The 24,257-nt window shown below is 40.6% G+C and overlaps 2 protein-coding genes across 6 annotated transcripts in view; one reads left to right on the forward strand and one right to left on the reverse strand.

Annotated features, from left to right (window-relative positions):
- The window catches only part of mapk8b (mitogen-activated protein kinase 8b), a 45,975-nt gene extending 40,788 nt beyond the window's left edge, over positions 1-5,187 (forward strand). For 2 of the 4 annotated variants that reach the window (XM_031297895.2, XM_031297894.2), the window contains exon 12: positions 2,748-5,187. In XM_031297895.2, the coding sequence (XP_031153755.1) occupies positions 2,748-2,764 (17 nt within the window). In that variant the 3' untranslated portion in view covers positions 2,765-5,187. The remainder of the gene's footprint in view (positions 1-2,747) is intronic. The other 2 variants (XR_004896301.1, XM_031297896.2) reach the window with 2 other exon arrangements.
- A 10,618-nt stretch (positions 5,188-15,805) lies between these two features.
- The window catches only part of si:dkey-191m6.4 (rho GTPase-activating protein 22), a 47,059-nt gene continuing 38,607 nt past the window's right edge, over positions 15,806-24,257 (reverse strand). For both annotated transcript variants that reach the window (XM_031297890.2, XM_035997765.1), the window contains 6 exons: positions 20,988-21,195; positions 20,300-20,432; positions 20,149-20,222; positions 19,945-20,066; positions 17,959-18,994; positions 15,806-16,333 (listed from right to left, as the gene is read on the reverse strand). In XM_031297890.2, coding sequence (XP_031153750.1) covers positions 16,111-16,333; positions 17,959-18,994; positions 19,945-20,066; positions 20,149-20,222; positions 20,300-20,432; positions 20,988-21,195 — 1,796 coding nt within the window. In that variant the 3' untranslated portion in view covers positions 15,806-16,110. The remainder of the gene's footprint in view (positions 16,334-17,958; positions 18,995-19,944; positions 20,067-20,148; positions 20,223-20,299; positions 20,433-20,987; positions 21,196-24,257) is intronic.

Here is a 24,257-nt window from a genome sequence, read left to right on the forward strand (position 1 = left end):
TCTGCGGAAATACTATTAAATCGTCAATTTTGATGCCATATTCTAGCACAAGGTCGAGGGTGTGGTTAAAACAGTGCGTGGCCTTATGCACACTCTGACTGAAACCAATAGAATCTAGCAGTGAATTGAAAGCAGTACTAAGGCTATTGCTGTCAACGTCCACATGGATATTAAAATCACCTACAATAAGTACTTTGTCTGATTGAAGGACTACACATGATAAAAACTTTGAGAATTCAGATAAAAACTCAGAATATGGACCTGGTGCTTGGTAAACAACAACGAATATAATTGGCTGTACTGTTTTACATGTTGGGTGTTGAAGATTAAGAAAAAGGCTTTCAAACGAGTTATAGTTTAGGTTTAGGATTAATTAACAGGCTTGAGTCAAATATGGCTGCAACTCCCCCTCCTCGGCCTGAGCCTCGTGGAATTTGAGTATTATTATGACTGGGAGGAGTGGCTTCGTTTAAACTAACATATTCGTCATGGCCCAGCCAGGTTTCGGTGAGGCAGAATAAATCAATGTGGTTATCTGATATCAATTTGTTTACCAATAATGCTTTCGATGACAGAGATCTAATATTTAATAGTCCACATTTGATTTTCCTATTCTGTTCTATCGTTGCAGTGGTTGTTTTAATTCCAATTAGGTTGTTTAGTATAGCACCTCTTTTGTTAGTGTTTTGTTTAAACGGTCTCAGTCGGGGGACAGACACCGTGGTTATGGGATTATGAATGGGTGATTGCTCTGAAGGGAGCACAGAGGGGCGTGTAGCGCTGTGTCTCTGATTATTGACTTTGGGAGAGTGTCTGGTCAGTGTGCTTGTGGGAGTGTTTACGGGATGTAAACAGTCAATCAGAGATCTGGGTATGCAGGGCGTGGTGCAAATGTCCACGTAGCATCTGGCTTCCGCGTGTATTGGGATGAATCCCATCCCTGCTGAACAGGGAGCCACGTTCCCAAAACAGATTGAAGTTGTCAATAAAACCTATCTTGTGAATGCTGCATGTGAGCTGGAGCCAGGTGTTAAGGGAGAGTAGTCTACTAAAGAGGCATGATCCGCGACCTAGAGATGGAAGTGGGCCCGAAATAAAAACCGACTTCCCAGTGCTTTTTAAAGCCTCAATGAGAGTGGTAAAGTCTCGCCTTGTGCGCTCACACTCCTGAATCCGAGTGGACATGTCGTTATGTCCACAATGGACCACGATGCGTTTGATAGAGGTCGGAAATGAGGGTATCAGGTCCATAACTTTAGCCAGGATGTCTGCAACTTTGGCTCCAGGAAAACAGTGTGTGACAGCATTATGAAACTGTAGGTCTCTAGTGATGGAGTCCCCAATAATTACTGTGGTTAGGGGGAAGAGCGGACGAGGACTGGGGGGGTGTGGATAGCCGGTGACAGGAGCAAAACAGTCAGTGTCGGTTTCAGATGGGCAGGGAAAAGAAGAGGAAGATTGCTTACCGTTCGGTTGTGGAGATTGTTTTTGAGGAACGTTGTCATTTGGCCGATCCAGGCAGTGTAGGCCACCGGACCGTCTGACTACCACATCCCTCAGAAGCTTTCGCCGCGCGGTAGCAATCGTCTTCCGTGACGACGGCTGGTCAGTCTGCTTTGAAGCGGGGCGAGCCCGGTGAGCCGCATTGGCCGCCACCGGCTCCGACTCCGACAAGGCATTGAAGCGGTTGGAGAGGCTGAGGGCAGCAGGCGATGGAGCCCTACCCGAGGCTCTCTTTCGGCCGCAAACCACCTCAGTCCAGGGTGGCTTGATAACCGGTGTCGAGCAGGACGATGGGCGTGGGCAGGCAGCTGGGTCCCATGGCGCGGTATCCTGGAAGGCCGACGAGAGAGATGAGATCCGGAGCGACTGATTATGAGCCACGTCCAAGCAGGCGGTTAACAAAGCATCTTTGGTCTTTAAGTCCTCGGAAAGCCGACGAACATCTTCCCTGAGGTCAGCAATTTCTTTGTTTGTATTATTAAACAACGAGGAAATCCTGAGGGGGAGTGGGGACTCGCCAGGTGTAGAGGTTGCCATGAAGCTAGCGTTAGTTTAGCCGGTAGGCCTAGTCTTGATAAATTAGCGTGAGGCTAATACTTACTTACACGTAAAAATGTATCTTTGGTTTTTTTAAAAACACTTTATTAGTATAATAAAAACTAGGCGATAGAGCCGACTGTTAGGTAGGAGGTTAAAGGCAGCTGCCGGCTGCCTCGTCCCCGCCGACTGCTGTCGCTTGTGGTTGACGTCAGTTGAAAGTGAGATGAGATCCGGGACTCCTGACACTAGTCGATTGTCGAACTCATACAATCCAATATTCCAGTCAAACTTGCTGTGTTCCCTCGGAAGGAATCACTGCACATGGGTAGGCACTTGTAATGACATTTTGAGCATGTTTAGAGGCTAAAAACAAGTTTAAAACTTGCCCTGTTTAAGCCTGTTGGGTGCTAACGCTAGCAGGGGAATAACACGGTGTAGGCAGCACTGATTGTTTGTTTTTCTTGCTACTGACAGCACTCCACATTTCCAAACAACAGAGCTACGTGTTGAAATCGACCTGAATGTAATGTCATGTAATGTAATGTAATGTAATGGACAATTCCGCTTCCAACCTGTAGGGGGGACCGGAGCGGGAAAGGTTACTTAGTGTTGCTTTAACTCCAATCATATAAAGGTGCTTCAGCGGCCCGTGCTGCGTGTTCACGTTCCACAGCTGACCACAGGCCTTCTCCTGTGTCCCACAGCACAGGTGCAACAGTGAGCGGCAGCACCACCAGCACCGCACCTCCACGCCCTCCTCCGCCTCCATCGACGACGTCTCCTCCATGTCCCCTGACCCGACCCTGACCGACCCAGACAGCAGCCTGGAGACGGCCAGCACCGGCGCTGCTCTTGCAGCCACCGGCCCCCCTGGGCTGCTGCAGATGACTATCATCTACACCCCCTCCTGGTCCTGGGATGGGCCTCGCCCCCTGGTCACATCCAAGACCACTTGCCCAACACTGGCTCCTGGCCCCGGCCCCCCCTGCATCTGCCCCTCCCCCCCCTCCTCTGTGCTTGTCTTCAGTAGTGTAGCGGTTAGCCAGCTAGCTGTTTGAGAAATATTTTGATTTCTGAAAGGACAGATATATTTTTCTTTCTTTTTTTTATTACAGTTATAGTCTCTTTTTTTTTTTTTTTTTTAAATAAAGATTTCTTTTTGTTTGAGTCCTAGCTGTAATTTATTGTGGCATTTCTTAATTTTTTTCAGAAACCTAAGATGATGATATGAGAATTTTTATGATTTCACTACGTTCCGGTTCGTATTAACCGACCGTGAGAACTGAAAGAAATATCCGTAAAATGTTTTAATGTGATCTATTTTTCTGTTGGAAGTAATTTGTTAATTTGTAAGCTACTGCTTTTACAACTTGCCATATACATGTAGATTGAGTTTGTACAGATTTTACGGTAGATGTAGTTTTATCTTCGATACAAGTTTGCAGTGAGCCATTGAAACATAATTGAATTGACAGATGTATGGTCTTAGTACTCCCCTCATCTGTTTTATCTCACGTGTTATGGATATCGTTTTAAGTGCATACGACATATCCATTGATTTGAACTGAGATCGTTTAGATTTGACTTGTAAAGAAGTTTTTCTGCTTGTGAGTCACTACTACTTCCTACATTGTAAAAAAAAAAAACAATAATAATGAACTTTATAATTTACTCATTCTTCACTTTCTGTTTCGGACATGATAGGATTTCAAAATGATTTCACTCGCCATATAATTCATTTCACCTTCTGCATTTAAGCTAAGGGATTAATAATGGCCCAGTTAGGTCCCGCAAGATAACTGTGGAGCTTTTTTGAAAGACTTATGTATTTTTAAGTGCTTTAATGTGTCTCTTCTTGTCTGCAACAGGCTGTGACATTATGGAACTGGAGTGGTGGTATTGCTTTGGAGGACTGGGTGCACGTTCTCCACTGGCTCGCTTTGACTGTGAGGTATTGCTAACAGTTCAGAATGGGGTTTTTTTTTCCGTCGTGCTTTGGGAGGTTTATCGAGACGTAGACGAGTTATGTGAGGTTGTAAAATCGGTGACGGTGTAAGTAGAATGCGCTTCTGTCAAGTAGGGAATTGTGATAATGAGAATGCATGTGAACGTGTAGAAATTGGGTGTCTTGGAGGGATAGTGATTCTGCAGCCTGATGGAACAGTGTGAAAACGTGTCCTACTACCAGATCCTGTTGCTAGCAATGTGCTTTTGTGATTTTGGAAATTTGAGTGTTTTTTTTTTTTTTAACACTTTGCATAACAGACTTGCCTACAATTGTGGAAGAAAAAAAAAAAAACCTGAAACCTATCAGCACAAACAACCATAGTCAAAAGAAACAAATTATTCGTTACTGTATGCAATAATAGTGCCCTTTATGAGTGTTTCTTGATTCAGATTTGAAAGGAAAAAGTGCCTGTTTGTCATTCATTCCTGAGTACGGGGGGAGGAAGTGGATTCATTACGTGTAGGTTTTTATGGCGTCTGGTTAACAACAACAAACCGGTAATGTATGATGGGGGTTGTAGTTATCACAAATGTATTGTATATTTTTCTACTTGTTTTGATGTTGACCCTTGAGGGGGGAGACTGTTGTGTCTTGCAGGGTAAGAAGGTGATGGCGTATATACGTTGAGATGCTTAAGCACGTGTTTGAGTCATTTCGGAAGAAAAGGCAGTTTTATCAAGGTCTTTCATCAAAGTAAAAAGAAGTGTTTCTTTGCAATGACAGCAATCGAAATATAGGTTTTGGATTTTCTTTGAGTACTAATTTAATGTGATGATTATAAAAGAGAATATTGAACAGGATGTTTTCAAATTCAACTACTGGATCTAACTAAACGAGGGAACTCTGCGACTGCATTATTGTCAGTATTTTGTGATGGTTTAGGATACTGTTCACTGGTGGAGTTGCAGACGGACACGTATCTGAGAGGCAGAGCCAAACAACCATGGCGTTTCTGGCTAATTCTTTTTTTTTTTTTTTTTTTTAAGTTTAAAGTAAAACTTGTGGTACAAACTGAAAAGAATGATCTAACCATAGTTACTTTAAACCAGCCATATTAGCTGAAAGCTATCTAGGCAAGTTGTGTAATGGTTTGTTGACTTTTTAAGAGCATGAATATCATGGTCATAAATATATAAGGAAAGGACAAAGGAGTCCATGCTCTCTTCAATTTTAACTTTTTGCTTATTATTGAGGTTTCATGCAGCCATTCTGCCTGCTTGAAATGTTTGCATAGCTAAACTTCCTATCTGCAAAATGCAGAGTTAGGATGTATTGTACTGTCATGGTAAATGAGCAGGTGTTGTGGATGTTGGCATAAACGTGCAACACAGAACTGTCTCTAGAACCTCTAGTCTTTGATAAGGACGTTTTGCAAAGCAAAGTTTCAAGAAAGGTTGTCTTTAGGCTGTTACCTAAAATGCTGTGTGCTCTGTGCTGTGCTCTACTTGAACAACTCATTGGCTGCCAAATATATAAGGCTAAACGCAGACATAACCCAGCTATGTACCAGCTATTCGTAAATGTGTGTGTGTGTGTGTGTGTGTGTGTGTGTGTGTGTGTGTGTGTGTGTGTGTTAACACCTAGCTAGTTTCAAACTAATGATTTAGTTAATTGGGTTGCACCATTTAAACCTAAGGAATGCCTTATCCAGTAAAAATCTATAAGCAAAAAGCAATGGGTAAATTGGTTGCTTGAAATCATCTGATCATAATCTGTCAATAATGTAAAGTGAAAGCTACTAAAAGCTACTATAGAGTCACAAGTTGTAACATAACTCCAAAAAATGAGTTTTAGTAGGCCAAACGATTAATTAAACATAACTGTGAATCCTTTGGAAATGTAAGTATTGTTCTATTTATTTATTCATACATAGAGAAGTATGTATTTCAGAATCAGTAATATCCATAAATTTCAGTAGAAGTGAGAAGTGTCTCAACATGTTACCGCATAACATTTTGTAATTTGATATATTTTTTGTTGATTTTGTGTAATTTGTTTAATAAAAATGTAAACTACGAAGATTTTGAAATTTTAAACAGCATTTTATCAAGTGTATGGTCGGAATATTGAAACGGGTAATATATTAGCAAGCATTAGTCGTTTCACTGAGCTACACAATATTTAACATTTAATATATCAGCAAGCAAACGTTAACTGTTGTGTAGCTCAGTGACAAAGCTAACATTTGAAATATTGGCAAGCTAATGCTAGCTTTGTCAGTTAGCTACACAGTTGTTAACATTTAATTTATTAGCAAGCTAACGTTAGCTTTGTCCCTGAGCTACGCAACAGTTAACATTTAATTTATTAGCAAGCTAACGTTAGCTTTGTCCCTGAGCTACGCAACAGTAAACATATCATAAATTAGCAAGCTAATGTTAGCTTTGTCACTAAACTACGCAAAGGTTAACATTTGATATATTAGCGATCTAATGATAGCTTCGTCAGTTAGCTACACAAAGGTTAACATTTATTATATATGCAAGCTAACATTAACACTATTTAATAACTACTTTATGTGGTGCAGCCCATTTTAATTTTGTAAATCTCCACTCTGTAAACACTTATGTTAAAACTAGGCTACCGTAAGTTTGAACTTACGAACAGCTGGTGCAAGTAGCTCATGCTCTTTTCAGTCACCCGAATTGAAAAGGAAAGGTTTGGCTAGTAAAATGCAGTGGCAGCAACTGCAGAGGAAGATTAGTACAGTACAAGACTAAATTCAATCTGCAGCACGTTATTGTAGATTCCCACAGCAACAAACTAAATTGTCCGGTAGTAAATGTGCAGTAGTAGTTTGACAAACAATGAGTAAAAACTAGGACTTAATCAGTGTCACATCTGTAAGAAGGCAGCAATAGCAGGGAGAAAATCAGTGGTATGTACCCATTTGTCATGTTAGCTAAAAAATAATCAGTCAGAAAAATAACGCTTTGTTGTCTAAAGTGCTCTTAATTTCCTTAGCCCAACATTAGGGGCTTTAATTGGAGTATTATCTCATGTTTTTTTCTTCTTAGGTTGTTGTTGCTTTTTTTTTTTTTTTTTTTTAATTACCGCATCTCTCCAAACAATGTCATTCTGATTTAAGTCGGCTTTGATGAACTACCTCACGCTGAATTTCTGCCAGTTCTTGCATATACTTAGTCGCCTGCAGAATTAGCTATCGAAGACGTGTGAATAACAGATTCCATTATTTATTTATTTGAAAGTGTACTATTTGTCGGTTTCAACAGACTTCTAGTTTTGTACATTATGTATACTTCACCTAGAAGTAAGAGAATTGTTATGTCATTTTGTTCTTTGTTCTTTGATTTTTTTTTTTTTTTTTTTTTTTTTTTGGTTTTTAAACTAAATGTGCAATACCTTCAGCAAACTGTGCTAGTAGTGTGTGATGGGCCTAGCCTTTGTTAGCTGTCTCCTGAAGGTAAAGAAAATGTTTGGTACTGTCAATCCATGTTTTCCTTTTATGAATAAGATCAATTTTTATTTCTGTGACTTGTTTATAGTCATGATGTTACGTAATCAGCCTCACCCACCAAACAAATCTGTCGGCCAAGGTTTGATGCAGAGACAGGAAGTTCTTTGAGTCACAACACGGCCAACAGGTTTTGATTTGGAATGTGGTAAGGACAATAATGTTAATAAACACAAAAAAGATGAGTAATGAAATAAAATACCTACAATAAATCATTATATGTATGGTGCTGGTTTGTAATGTTTGCTAGTGAATCCAGCCATGCAAGTAGTTTTAAGAATTCCTTGATCTGCGCATCCCAAAAACCGCAAAGTGCACTACTAGAATACATGCACTGGGATCTGATGATGCCACCTCTTTAAAAAACAAAACAAAAAAAACATGTATTGCAAATAAAAGAAATACACTTTGAATTATAGTTGTATGTCTACTTCTTTCCTGTAATTGATGTGTGCTGGTCCAGGCTCTGTGTACCAAAAGCTTCCTCAATTTCTGTTGGGATAGGTAATAGAAAAGTAATGGTGCATCCACTAAGAAACAAGTAGCAACTGCAAATGTAGCATCTATCCCTCATCAGCCAAAGGCTGTCCCACACACTAACAGTAGCTTTGTTAAACGTCAGCTCTTTGGCAGGACAATCTTCTTTAATCAACGGTTTTATTAGTTAGCACAATCTTCATTTTATATGTTTTAACTAAAACTTGGTTAGACCAAAATAACAGTGCGACTGTTCTTATCGAGTCATCCCCACCGAACTTCAGTTGTATTAGTGCGGCTAGAGTGTATAAGTAAGGAGGTGGGGGTCGCCATTTGGTTTGAACTCAAGCAGATATCTTATGGAAATTTTGCTTCTGTTGAATATCAGTCCCTCCAGAAAAACGCGATTATGCGATCGCATAATTCAATATATCGCATATTTATGCGGGGGCCGCATTTTTTCAAATACGCCGCACTTTCGCCGCATAAATTGCCGATTTCCGCGCAAAATATGCGGGGCTTGCATGATTTCGTAATCCCCACATTTTCGTTGCAAAAAAGTCACATATATCTTAGCAGAAAGTTGAAAAATGTTGCGTTTACTTCACACAAGAGCAGCCATTTTCCCCTGTTGCCATGGGAACGTTATGAAGTGACGTAATTACGCGGCGTGAACATCATCGAAAAGCTGCAAACCCCGCGATGAAGCCATGATGAAACCGCAGTTTTTGCAAGTTCCCGCAATTTCATCGCATAAAATTGCATAAATATCCCGCATATTCCATCGCATTTTTTAAGAAAACGTGCCGCATAATCAAGGATTTTTGCCCGCAACAATCACAAAAAAACTCTTTTCTGGAAGGACTGGAATATGTGGCTAACGTAAAACCAATTAAAATACCATCGCACAATTATTTTGCAATCGACAACAAAAAAACTGGAGGGCATTTGAAATCCTCCTGCTGCTTGATATTCTGCCAACAGGCTTTTTCAAAAATGTTCCAAATTGTTTGGCCTCAGATCTTCTACAAATTGTAAACACATCCAGTGGTGCTCATAAGTTTATGAACCCATGCTAAAGTTGACTAAAAAGAGGAATACAAAAAAATCATCTTTTGGAAATTGATTAATTAATTAAATCCAACCAACCTTTAAGGACACCAACTTTCTTTGTGAATGAATAATGTATCGTAAATAAATAAATGTTCTTCCTTAAAATACAGGGGGCATAAGTAAGTACACCCCTATGTTAAATTCCCATAGAGGCAGGCAGATTTTTATTTTTAAAGGTCAGTTATTTCATGGATCCAGGATACTATACATCCTGATAAAGTTCCCTTGGCCTTTGGAATTAAAATAGCCCCTCATCATCACATAGCCTTCACCATACCTAGAGATTGGCATGGGGTACTTTCCATAAGATCATCTCTCAATGCAAATCAAACCAGCTATTAGGCTAACTGAAATAAAAAAAAAAATGTAATTAAGGTATTAAGATCAATTGCCAAAAGATAATTTTTTTATTCCTCTTTTTAGTCAACTTTAGCATGTGTTCATAAACTTATGAGCACCACTGTCTCTTCTCTCAGGGGGCTATTTCACAAAACCAACATAAGGGATTGAGGCAGAATTTCCCAGTTATCCTGGCTCAATTAAGCCTCGACTCGGTTTCACAAAAGCAGAGGCACCTAAGTTACCATGGAGATGTATTCTGTACAGCTAGCCTGGTCCCGACCAGGCTAACAGCTCCGATTTATTAATCCTGGAGCCTTTTCTGTTCACTCAGCAGTGCTTTTACCTTATTGTAAGCCTGCATTAAAATACAACAGGTGCATATTGCTGTTCAGTTAACTACTGTTATTATATAAGCTGTGACCATTATCTTTTCTTTTTTTTTTAATAATTATTCATGTGACATTGTTACTGTTATATTGCTGTATGAAGACTGCTGTTAATATTGTTGTTAGAAGTTTGATGAATATATTATGGCAGTTGAGATAATTAGAAAAGGCTGATAAAGTTGGCAAATATGTTTTAAATGAAGTCTGTTACTAAGGGCAATATATAAAGTGCTGTACATGTGTGTTTCTATAGTGGACCAACGCACCTTAGATTATTTTAGTTGATTCATTTTTTTGTATTCTTTAACAATAAAGGATTCAATAAATCGGCCTTCTTAGCACACAATTTGTGTTGTCCAGTAAACTGGGACTATAATTTGGGAGGGTTGTACAATTTAAGACCATATCCTAACAATCCTCCCAAATAATAGTCCAGTACCAGTAACTATATAGTGTAGGCTATACTGTGCATTCATGAAACAACAGGGAGAGGACACCCCAACAGTTTTGACCTTATATTTAGCTGGGGGGAAATAACTGATGAATATACTCTGTTCCATTCATGTTTACAGTGTGCAAGGAATTTGTCACTTAATTCTCTTTATATTTTCTAGATTTTAGAGTCCAATTTCTTCAGTGTCTTTCTTTTCTATGTCCATAGGCCTACGAGGAAGCAAAGCATATAATATGTATGGATGGAAACTCGTCCTCTATAAAAAAGAAGAAGAAAAAAAACACGTGAGAAAAAGCGTGGCAGATAATAGCGGACCGACTGAATGATATATCTAAAAATATACGTTTATGAACTACTGCTCTTAACAGAAACCATTCAATGAGTCACTTGTCATTTGCAAGCAGTTGTACACTGCATTAAAAGCGAGCAGTGGAAGTTAATATGACTTGGGTAATTTATATTTTAGCCCATGAGAGAGAGGGAGAAACAGAGTGAAAGAGAAATTTATGCATCATATTCTAGCGTTGTAGAAAATTGATCTTCATGGTAAATTTCCTGAGTAACATTATCTTCTGCTCACTTTTAAGGCAAAGAGTACAACTGTTAATTTGTGCAAATGATTAGTAGCCTACCTAACACATTGAATGGTATGATTAACGGTTTCAATTCAGAGCAGTGGTCAGTTAATGTATATTTTGAAGCTACTTACGCGTTCAGTCGGTCCGCAATCGTCTGCCACGCTTTCTCTCGCTGTTTCATTACAGCGCCCGTGTGTTTTTTTTATGCAAATGTGTTTCACGTGATCATACTTCCACAAGAAGCTGCTGCTCACTCTGTATAAAGTATGAACAATGCGTATTCTCCATTTTAGCATCAGTAAATCTGTGATCGACCTCGCGGTCTGTTAAGGAAAGCCGTGAACGCGCATCTATCCGAATTACTTCAGCCTGGCTTGACCTAGTCGCTGCACAGATTAGACCAGGTCAAGTCTCGCTTTATCAGTTATCCTGGATTTATAAATTCTGCTTTTGTGAAACAGCCCCCAGGTGTCTTCCCACAGCCATCAAGCCACTCTTTGAAAAAGAACAATATAGACGTGTCTAATGCGTAATTATAGGCCCATATCAAACCTCCATTTTAAAGTGAAATCATTGAAAAGCAGTTTTTCAAGAGCTTAACGGTTTCTTGTCATTAATTCAGGTTTTCGACCACACCACGGCACTGAGGCTGCGTCAGTTATTAGATGACATCCGCTTAAATACAGACGGGGGCAAGGTTTTAGTCTTACTGTAGTATTACTTGATCTCAGTGCTGCATCTGACACGGTGAAACATAACATATTACTAGATCGATGGGGAAACTCGGTTGGGCTTTCTGACATAGCACTCAACTGGTTTGAAGGGAAGTTGGTGTCTTTGGTCAAGCGAGCGCTGCATTTGATGGACCTTTTGGAAGAAAAAAAGGTCTCGTCAGTAGGGCTGGGACGATATGCTTTCGTCCCGATTCGATTCTTTCACGACACGTGGGTGCTGATTCGATTTTTTTATTGCGATTCTAGAAGTATTGGGATTCCATAGTATTGAGTATTGTGATTTTCTTTTCCTTCTTATACAAAAACAAAAGTTGAATAATACACTACTAGAGACAACATACCATAAGACATTTCTAAAAACTAATCACATGTCAGTCAGTCAGTCTTTCGCTGTGTTTTGCTGAAAACGGATATGATGTAGTCGCCATTGTTGGTACCTTATAAACAGAAAATATTTAGGTTAGTCATTGGTAAAAGAAAAATAAAGAAATAAAAAAAAAAAAAAAATTCCCACCCCTACTTGTCAGTGCATGTCAAAGTCGGTCTACAAATGCAGAATTAATAGCTAGATTAACTGTTTTCCAGGACGTTTAAGGTTCCCTTTCATTTGGATCTTTAAGCAAGATGATGCTGTCACTTTGTCATTTCTACTGCCAAAGTTCACGGATAAACCACCATTGTTTTTCTTCTTTGTCACCTTTATTCCCATGTACATGTCCATTCATTACAATAGTGGAAATCCATAATAAATAAGCACCATAGATAATCAGCAGAGCAGTAGGAAACATTTAGCCTTAGTCATGAGACATACATAAAGGGAAATAAATGTCCCTGTTGGAATCAAAAGAACCTGCAATAGATTTAGACCATCATATTGTGAACTGGAGGACAATTACCTTGTAAACCTGTGTAATTAAAGTGGGTCATGTAATAACATTGGCTTTATGTTTCTTTATAAAATATAAAAAAAGAAAGAAAAATACAGTCACATTGTCTAAACAACAGCACACTTTCACTTGTAATTATACTGTTTGTCGGGCCCTTACAAGAAATAAGCATCACTACCAACTACTTCTGGACATTCTTCTGATTTGTGATAAGATGCTGAAAAACAATGTAACCACATGCAATTCTCACAAAAGAGATATCTGCAACTCTTCATTTTGGAAACACATAATTAAGTGTCCAATGGACCAGAGCCATAAAACACATCACAGCTACCTGATGGGATGTATGTATGTGTGGTGCATCCCATAATTCACCACATGTCCAGCATTGCCAAGTCAAAGTAAGACGATTGGAGTCAGGGATGTGGGTTGAAGAAGTGGATGAATTGAAAACCATCAGTGATTTAGAATTTTTTTTTTTCCCCTCTGGTAGGCGTTTACATTATTTTTTCTTCCATAGGGCTGGTTTCATCAATAACACATTACATTCACAACAAGGATACATTCTTAATTCAAAACTTGCATTCAATTCACAATTCACTTTCACAAGAATTGGCACCTTCTAGGGAGATTAAGTTATTCATCTTCAGCAGTTTGTTGCCATATTAAAACAAAACAATGCAGCCGCTCTGTGTACTATGGGCAAATATATGCACTACATCTCTGGACAAGCAAGCAATACTACATTTTTCCTACTTAAACACACTTGAAGGCACAGCCAGGAAATTCCATTGTTTCTTTGAGGGCAGTGTTCAGCTTCATGTGCCAAAATCAACATGGCTTCCAGGCAGGCCATTCTGATCTTTAGAGAGCGAACAGATGAGGCGGTCCAGCTTTGGTATTTACTGTGTACTGTCAATGGCCTTCACCTACCCGAGCCATGTGTCCTGTGTCCTAGGCAGCATGTGCTAGGTTGAAAATGCTTTAATAATTCGTTTTCATTGTCGCTGTTGTATTATCTGTCCATTAAAGGTATATTGACATCTGTGAGGATCGGAGTAAACCCGAAGACTGAGGCTTTGCCATCAAATGGACATGGACACCATGCAGATGGTGACAAGGTGTAGAGGCACTGGTACGGCCTGAGGATAAAGAAGGTACAGAGGCAGCTATTGCAGAGGCTCCACCCATTTACTGCTTCAGTTTTGCCCCAAAACGGAATCGTTTGGAAAACCTAGTTTTCTAAACCTGCTTTTATAAACATATTTGATTCTATAGTAAAACATCCAGATTATAAATGTCTGCAGCACAAAGGAGAGGACAGGAGGATAAATGCAAGTGGAGGAACTTCTGCTAAACCTACTACTGTACAGTTTAACGGTCAGTTCACTCAGATTAGAAAGAAGTAATTTTCTCAGTTACCCCTGGTGGTGTCTAGCCGGGGTCAGCCCTATGTTCCCACAGCCCAATGGTCCCACAGCCCTATGTTCCCACATTTCTAAGAATTTCTTTTTCACTGAAAATTAGGCCCTATATTCCCATAGCCCTATGTTCCCACATTTCTAGGACATTTTCAAAATTAGGTCTTGTGTTCCTACATTTCCCTTCAATTTAAGCCCTATCCTCCCACAACATTTTTTTAGGGTTAGGGGTTAGGAGGATAAAATATGATACAAATTTATGAAGAAGGAAATGTAGGAACATAGGACTGTAGGAACATAGGACTGTAGGAACATAGGACTGTGGGAACATAGGGCCTACTTTTCAGTGAAAAGCCATGCAAATCATTTAGGTTTAATTTGGACAGGTTTTGAGACAGCCAATATAAAATGGAAGTTATTAAAATGTTGTTACTGGTGCTCACAGCATTAAAAAAAACTACATTTGCAACTCTGGATATTTCATAGAACTCTTTCGTAACTTCAAAGCCTGTTAAAAACACAAAGCATTTTTTATAACTAGCTAACACTACAGGCAAGTGAGAAAATGTAATTTTTTTTTAATTTGGTTGAATATCAAGGAATAGTTTGATATTTTAGGAAATACATTAGTTCCTGTTCTTGCTGAGAGTAAGATAAGGAGTTTGATGCCACTCTCAAGTCTGTAGGATAAATATGCTAGCCTAGCTTAATGTACAGTTGGAACATGAGTTACCCAAACGCTGGCCAAAGTAAAACGACTTTTTGCTCTTTGTTTTTTTGTAAGAATTAAATAAACCACATACATGTTATTAGGTAGCTTAAGAGCTGTTACGCACCAACCAGACGGCCGACCGTCGGCAGAAAAGGCAGTCGGACTGATCAGTCGGGTCCCTGAGGTCCAAAAAAATGCCTCAAAACACACTGAGGCGACGCCGACTTGAGCGTACACTCTGCGCGTAATACGTCTCCATAGCAGCAGGCGGCGCTTCTCTGTATTGTTTCCCAGGAAAATGAAAACCGGCAGCTGATAGGATGAAGGCATCACGTGGGTCTTTTTTCTCTGGAAATTCACAGCCAGACTGTCATGGCGGCTTATTCAGAATACAATCTCATATTGTACTAAAATAGTTCACCGAAACGTGTTCCTGAAAACATTTTAAGCGAGAAATAGGCCGTGCAGTTGCTGAATCTGTCTTCATTTCAGATCGACAAAGGTCAGTTTAAAAGATTTTCGTCAGATTTTGAGAGGCTCATCTGCTCGCCATTTCCGGGTGAGTCCCGACTGCCCTGTCCCCGACTGAGCATGTCGGGTCGGCCAAATTAAGGCCGACGGCTCCTCCGACGGACGACGGCACGGAACACACCGAACAGACTCGAGTCACCGACCTCGCCAGACTGTCCGACGGCCGATTATCGGCTCTGTGTGTCAGCGCCTTTAGAAGTGCTGGTTAGCAGATTTTTTTAAAAGGTGTGTACTAGGCTAGGCTAACTCTTTCCCCCTGTTGTCTGTCTCTATGTTAGGCTATGCTAACCAGCTGCTGGCTTTAGCCTAATATTAATCCTTCTCAGCAAGAAGGCAAATAAGTGTATTCCCTAAAATTTAGCAATATTCCTTAAAGATAAATATCGGATAAAGATAAATATCAGTTGGCTTTCTGTCTAACATTGTCTCTAATGAGTCATACAGGTCCAGCATGAAATCCATTCATAATGTCCTTATAAGTAGTTGTGGTTAAAGAAGTCAGTGCTCTCCAGTAGGCCTATAGAAAATGTCAGAGAAATGACATCACGTTCCACCATCACATTCAGGCACCTGAACCGATAAAATACTGCCTTCACAAGACAAACCCTTGACTCATCAAGGAGTGTAACCACAAGAGCGCCGTCTTTTTATCTTACCCATCCATTTCAAGCATGCGTGAGAAACTCAAAAACGCTCGGTGCTCAACGGAGACGATTCTGACAAGGACCGCACACTCGATATTTTTGCGCCCTTCAGAATTTCCTCTCTCCATATTTCAGTTCCCTTTGAGTTTGTCCTGAATGTACACAAACATGGCCGATTCCTTTATTTTCTTCTTTTTCTTTTGAAGGAACGCCCTGATACGCTAAAGGAGGACATGAGCCCTTGAAAGACACCCAACCCCCGAAATACAAGCCTTGACAGTTTTTGGCCACAGACGGATGCCGTATCAAATGTCACTAGTCCTCGCACCCAGGGCCAGATCTCCCAGTGTGGAAAAGAAATCCTCCATCTCCTTCTCCAGAAGCCGGTTGCGGTTCTCAGCATCCTCCCGCGCCCGCTCTGAGTTTCGTAGTTTGATCTCCAGCATGCGTTGCTTCTTCCTCTCCTGCTCCATCTCTTGTTCCAAACGCTCCATTTGCGCACACAGAGCAGCACTGGACTCCTCCAGTCTGAGGGGATCACAGACAGAAAGCACAGGCCACTGACATTCACCTTTACTGTTTGGCTACATTATGAAATGCTTTGGTGGTATTAGGACAAAACTTAAAGCTGCACTAAGCAAGTGTTTTTTCACATAGAAATGCAACCATCTTAAGGTATAGTTTAAGAAAAAAATCACCTCTATTGGTATCTAACCATTCAGGTAGTTTTGGTTATGTTTGCTCTGGTTTGGATTCAAAGGATTTAAAGAAAAAAAAAAACGTGTCTTTGTACGATATTCATTGGAGCTACTTTCTAACTTTAAAACAATTACTACAAAAACTGTTCACATTGAGGTTTGAGAGAGAAGGATGACATGCAGAAAAGGTCCCCAAACAGAATAGAACCAGGGAAATTGTGGTTACACGGTGCCGCTCTTAGACCACCACTTGCTACTAGTTTTGCAGCTTTAAAATTATTTTTTACTGTTTAAAGCGTTGGCATAGGCGACTCCTATTGGTTAGGGCTGTGTATTGGCAAGAATCTGGTGATACGATACGTATCACGATACATGGGTCACGATTCAATATATTGCAATATATTTCGATACTGTGCGTAAGGCGATATATTGGGATTTTTTTAAAGTATAATTTTAGAAAAACTAATATTTAAAAAAATACATGATGTGCATAAAAGTCAAAGAAGTTTAACTTGGGTAAACAATTCAGTACACAGAAAATCAAACTGCCAGTTTGGGATTGTGGTTCACAGGTTCTTAGTGAGCTAATTGTTATATGCTAAAGTAGGCCAAAGTTCAGCCATAGCTACATTGTTAGCTTCTAGCAAAAAGTCAGGCACTGTTAGGCAGGGACACTAGTGGTGTGTCTCAGCATAGCCATCTAGCAGTAGGGGGTTTAAACACAACATAAACGTGAACCACTGTCTTACATGAATATTTTTGCACGTAAACTAAAATATAAAATAAAATCGATATCGTGTTTTTGAAAATCAATACAGTGTTGCAAAATAAAATATCGCGATACTCAAGTGTATCGATTTTTTCTTACACCCCTACTATTGAAAAAGACACTAATGATCAGTTTACTTACCATGAAAATTGCCAAAAAAACTGTTGTATAATATAATGTCTTCTGTTGCTCTAGAAGACCTTTTGTAAAGTTAAAGAAAATAACCCCCTGATGATGTCATCCAGGCTATCTTAGCTTTGGCTTCAAAACTACAATTTTACACAAAGCTTTGTTACAAACTGTGTTTGTTATTTTTTTATTTTTTATGTGGACATTTACCAGGCAGGGAGGCTCTAATAAAAAGATGTGCTATTTGCTGTGTTGCACTATGGGGAATGTAGGATCCAGAGTTTTTGGAGCTTTCCTCCTAGGAGACTAGCACATGATAGGGTTAGAAATCTTTATTGCCTGTGAGTGTCAATGTATTCCTGTTATAGGACTTCATAAGAGATAATACTTGGTAACACATCCACGTTTAACTATGTGACAAAAAAGCTAGTTGTTTGCTATTGTAGAGCAGCGTGGTTCCAAACTGGGGACCAATTTTACTCTTATATTTACCAGCACCAAAAGAAAATCTATACACATATAACAATGTTAAGGAACCCCCCAGAACCCAGACTTACTTTAGAATCCTGGTCTCATATGCAGTCTTCTGCTTCCTCAACTCGTCCTTCAGTCCTTCCACCAGACTGCTCAGTGTTAGATTTGCCCTGTCTCCATCCTCGGACATGATAATGGACGGCACCCCGGCAGCCGTGGCCATGTTTCCATTCTCACTGCAGGCTGCACTGCTACTGCACAGCTCCATGGCCTCACAACTGTCCTGCTCAGAGCTCGGGTCTGTCGTTATCCCTCCGTCCCTTCCTCTGTCAATCTCCCTCTGGCTCTCCACCCACTCCCCTTTTTCCCCACTTTCGCCCCCTACTCCGCCGTTCTGGTTGGCCAAGGGCTCACTTCCCGAGTCGGGGGCAGAGATTTCGCAGGAGGAGGTGGACCAAGGTGTGCTGGCGACACTTGGAACGCTCCCCATGCTCGAGGAAGAGGTGACATTGTCGTAGGTGGACAGTCTCTGTGAGGAGCCGGTGGAGTCGCGGTCGCGGGCAGACCGTTCGCCTGACGACGTGCGCCGGTGACCCCTCAAGGAGGACAAACCGTTCATGAGCCAGTTGCCTCCACCTCCACCTCCACCTCCTCCCCCGCCAGAAGATACACTAGTGACATCAGCCACAGAGCTGCCGCTGCTGCTTTGCTTGCCTTGCGGCTGGGAACGAGGCGCCGAGGAGCTTTTGAAAGAGTATTTCCAGGAAGGTATGGTCTTGGCTTGTTTACTCGGGCTGACCACTGTCTCTCCTTTCCCTGATGGGGACCCCAGTTTTGGTCCAGGGTTCAGGTTAGGGGTCTGGGTGGGAGTGACGGCCGCACACAGTTTGGCATCCAAAGACGAGGCACTGCTGTGCAGTTCTTGGTCTGGGTTAGACACAGGACAGCTCTGGAGGTCTTCCTCTGAGATCCAGGCTCCGAGGCTGCGATGCTGGAGCTGATGTCCCTGGACAGGGAGCTCTGTTTGGGGAACGGTGAGTCCCTCCTGGTCCCTCCCTGAGTACAATCGGTTGTGTTCCCTAATGAGGATTGTCATCAGGTGCTGGACCAGAGAGGTACCTATGGATCACAGTCAGACAGAATATCGTAAATGTACAGTGGCATTATTTTGGTTTTTAGCTGCACATGCAGCAAGTTTAATATATCATTGCTGTCAGGCAAAAAGCTTGTATCTCCAAATTACATAATTTTTTATTTTATTTCATAAATCAATGCTATTGTTCACCCTTTACGTCTGTCTGTGGATTTTACAAATATTCAAACCGTGACGAAGCAATTTTGTCTGAGGTAAATAGCTCAATAAAATGTTTTCAATTTAGCTTTTTTTCATTTCCCGAAAAGCAACAGTTTTGGACATATAAGGTTTTAACCTGACAGCGGCGATATGTGCTAAAACTACAAGGTGTAATGTAATTTTAAAGGTCCCATATGGTAAAAAAATTAGATTTCCATGTCTTTTTTATTATAAAGCAGGTCTTGGTGCTGTACATACTGTGAAAGTATCAAAATGCTCAAGCCACAGAAAAATGCACACAGCCAGTAGTCAGAAACTGTGCCTTTAAACGAGCTGTCAGGACTTCTGCATGGTTGTAATGTCACAACTATGCTATATAGGAAGTGAAGCTACGGTGCCGTTACAGTCATTCCCCGGCTGCAATGACGATGCAGAGACTCCGAGAGTGCAGATGCGGAAAACCCGGAAACGCTGAGACTGGGCTTTTTAAGGAGGGGGGCTTAAAGGGACAGGCGCTAAAACGGAGCGTTTCAGAAAGAGGGTGAATACAAGTGTATTCAGACAGACAGTATGAGAAAAATTAAGTATTTTTTGAACATTAAAGCATGTAAACATGTTCTAGTAGAAACCCAAAATACAAGCATGAACCTGAAAATGAGCATGATATGGGACCTTTAAAATAACATTGTGGTGTGTAATATTTAAAAGACTTGAGTTAGCTTGCAATGATTTTTACCATGAATTCAGTCATTACGTCAGTGAACATCATCCGTACCTTCCATGATAGTGACTGGGTCCTCCATCTTGGGTCGAAGGATATTTGGTCCAAATACTGTGGCTAGGTTTTGGACACTCATCTTGTTCTCAATGGAGTGGGACTGCACCTCATCAAGGAATCTAAGCAGAGATAACAAAAAGTTAAAAGTAGAAACAGACGTCGTCGTTAAAAACCAATGACATTATGCGATGAAATACTTACTTGCATATGTACGTGAGGAGATTGTAGTTAGGTAGAGGTAGAGTGCTAACTTGTCTTCCCAGCTCCTGGACTCCCTGATAAAAGATTGATCAATTGTTAGACACAAACACTTAACACATAAACACACACTATACATATATACTGCACATACTTCCTCCTCATCTTTGGCCAAAAGCTGTGCACAGGTTAGAAAGTCTTCATATTTGGAGAAGGGAATGACTGGTTCAGGCAGCTCTCGCAGGTACAACTTCAGCAAGGATGCCACTGTGTGGACATCTGTATTACTGCAAGGGAGTAGAGAAAGAAATGAGTCTACTGGATGCAGTGCCGGCCCATGGCATTGGCAGTATAGGTAAATGCTAGGGGCACCGTCAGTCCAAATCAGTAAAGAAAGGTTAATAGATTTAAGAAACGCCAAAAATGTCAACAAAAGCGACAAAAAACATTGAAAAAAGCGCCGTGAACATCAGAGAAATGCGACAAAAACCTTGAAAAAGCAACAAAAACGTTAAAGAAAGGGACAAAAACGGCAAAGAAGCATAAAAAAATGTCAACAAAGCGACAAAACTGTTGAAACAAAGTGACAAAAAAAACAACAAAAATGTTAAAATAAGCGACAAAAATGTTGATAGTGACGACAAAAACATTGAGAGAGCGACAAAAACGTCACAAAAAGCTTAAAAGATGTCGAAAGAGCCACAAAAACATAGAAAAATGCGACAAAAACTGCTGAAATCTTGCCTAGGGCACCAAATTGGTTAGGGCTGGCTCTGACTGGATGATCTATCATTTACTTCTCAAAGAGCTGGTGTAGTCTTGTAACGCTCCCCTCGGTCTACCTGTCAAACAGAGGCTTGTCGCCGCAGTCAAAGGCCTCCTGCAGCTCTTTGACCAGGTTGGCCTGTCCTGGCATCCGAAAGAGACCCTCCTCGTCCAAACCCCTCTCCCTGATGAAGTCCACACACTGCTCCACCAGCAGGGGGGCCAGCCGTGGGCCAAACTTCTTCTCATACTGCACCGTGTCCTCCAAACGCTGACCAAATATCCCTGGGGACAGATGGAGGAAACATATGTGTACTTTATAGTCTGATACTGCTCCATTGGGCTGTGATTATGGGGCGTGTTTCAACCGAACCAGGAAAGAAAATGCCTCTGCACTCAATTGGATAGACCTACAACCAATCAGAGCAACGGAGTATGTGACGTGTGACGCGCCCCATCTTTTTAGCAACCATCGGGGCCAGCTGATAAAACTTTTGCCGAATCCCGTAGGAAGGATGGCAAAAACATCTTTCCGATCGACAAATGCCTTGATCGCGGTTCTCTGTTCCTCTTTTAAAATGAATGCGCTGTCGATATCTTCTATAACAGACGCGATGGCGGAATCTACACATCTCAATTCTCCAGCGGCAGAACGAATTCAACACAAGCGCTCTTTGGTGACGTGGTTGATTCCGTTACTGTTGATCATCTGTCCATCATTGTATAAAGCCCGCCCTGACAATTTGATTGGTCCAAACAGCTCTGGTTCGAGCATAGTTGCTCCACAACGGATCATCAACTTCCCAAGCTCAAATGTTGTGGGCGGGGGTAAGTTCGGCTGGCATCCAGTCTACCGTGGGACTGCAACTAACCATTATTTTCATTGTCGATCATTTTCCCGACCAATCGATTATTGTTTGGTCTGTAAAATGTCCCAAAATGGTGAAAAGTGTCCATCAGCGTAACACAATCACTTGATTCGGTCTTAATACGTATAATATTAATATCAATAATAATACACTTTTGTGACTGCTAAGTTCAAGTAAAATACCAAATATTTTCTTCTTTCCAAAGCCCACGATGGCGTCCTCAAATGTCTTGTTTTGTCCACAACTCAAAGATATTCAGTGTACTGTCACAGAGGAGTGAATATACTATAAAATATTCACATTTAATAAGCTGGAATCAGAGAATTTCTTACTTTTTCCATAAAAAATTATTCAAACCGATTAATATTACTGAGTATTATCAAAAGAGTTGGCGATTAATTTGATTGATTGAATATTCTTTGAAGTTTGGAACAAATAGCCTGTGTTTTAGACAGAGGCTTATTGTGTATGTATGAAATGTATATTGCACATGAGAGTCAATTTATTTATTATTTATTTGATAGGGGCAATGCTCATTGATCAACAGACAAATTACTTGCTGTAAACAAGCCAGAGTTAGCCACAAGTGCTAGTTTCCATCTGTTGTCCCTAACCAGGTCTTAACAGGCACCCTAAAATACAAAAGTCAATACAAATACACTATAAATTTAAGAAATACAGTAGCAATGTGATAAATACAGCAGGAATTTTAAAACAATATGAATATACCTTCAAACAGACAATAAATTGCTCATCTCATCTAATCCTCAACTTAATTACAGTATAAAGTACAGTATAAAGAAAGAAAATAAAAAATAAAAACAAAATATGTTCATGGGCTTAAGTATGTGGTGTATGGTTGCAATATGTTCATGGGCTTAAGTATGTGGTCTATGGTTGCAATTGTAATTGTCCCTAATCCAAGATTTAAGATGTTTTTTAAAAGAGGAGAGACTATTACACTCCCTTAACTCATTGGGCAGACTATTCCAAAAATTTGTGGCTCTGATAGAAAAAGCTGTGCTTCCAATCCTACTTTTTCTAAATTGAACTATGCAGTCCCCTCTGATGGTTGCTCTGGTTACTCTATTGACCTTATTTGTCCATGTAAAATATATTGTTGAGACATGGAACCCAAATGCATCGTTACCTGTTAGATGTACATTACAAGCACACAATAATAGCAAGAAGTGCAATCAGAGGTGACACTTTACTACTTTAAGATTCAACTTGAATATTGAATATGGCAGTGTGTGTCTGAATGCTGGAACAAGGCCTATGCACTGTACATTGTGGTCTATTACTGCCTGTTTTTTTATATGAAGGACCCCCAATCAAAACATCACTGGCATCACCATTAGATACAGACCTGATCTATGGAGCAGTTAGATAATGTAGGCTATGTCATGGTGCAGGATTTTAAGTATCTGGGGGGAGGAGATAACTGTGGCTCTAGCTGCAAAGATTAATTGAATAGTTGTCAACTACAACTTACATTATTCGCCAACTATTTTTGATAGTCAATTAATCAGTTTGAGTTCTCGGATTCCCGCTTCTTAAATGTGAATATGTTTTAGTTTCTTCACTCCTCTGTGCCAGCAAACTGAATATGTTTGAGTTGTAGACAAAACAAGATATTTGAGGACATCATCGCTGGCTTTGGAAAACACAGATCGTCATTTTTCACAATTTTCGGACATTTTATAGCCTGGTCCTACCAGACTCTCGAGTCGTACATTTCATTTGTACAGAGAGTCTGGCCGCTCTCCATTGACAAGTGTTAACTTCCTTGAAGACGGGTACTCTGTTGAAGTTTAAAACTATTGGATCTGCCCAGAGTCACTCTGGATCTGCCATAACCAATCGCTAACGTTTGGTCGTGACGTATGTCATGCACATGTGCAACAAGAGAGGAGGCCGACAACTATCGGCTTATATTTGACATTAGCATCGCTAGCGTTAGCCTTAGCCAACTCCTTCACCACTAACGGAGCGAGCTGGAAAATCAGACTTTTCCCAAACCCCATGGGGAGGAGGGCCGCAACATCATGGCCACCAACACAACTCAGCAAAGATTGTTCTTGCTCGGGCTTTAACTTCTGGATATTTGGCAGCGATGGCTTCGCTCGCATCTTTCCTAGCGCACGTCCTCAACGTCATCGTTCTCAGCCACCCGCTCTGTTCACTGATTGGACCTCCAAATATTTGGCCGGAGAAAACCCAAGAATATACCGCAAACCCAGACGGAGTACTGAAGGAAAATGAAAATTGAGCGGAAGTATGTAGGAGGGCGGAGCCAGGCTAGACATTTTATAGACAAAACAACTAATCGATTATTCGAAAAAATAATCGACAAAATAAAAATGATGCGGCCCTAGATAACTGTGCCATGAAAACCTGTGACTGAATCAGCATACTTATATGCCTCACATTTCCCTAACATTGGCCAAAATAACTCTATTTTTAGTTGTTTTTTTT

This window comes from Sander lucioperca, chromosome 22 (genome assembly GCF_008315115.2).
Source record: "Sander lucioperca isolate FBNREF2018 chromosome 22, SLUC_FBN_1.2, whole genome shotgun sequence".
Taxonomy (NCBI): domain Eukaryota; kingdom Metazoa; phylum Chordata; class Actinopteri; order Perciformes; family Percidae; genus Sander; species Sander lucioperca.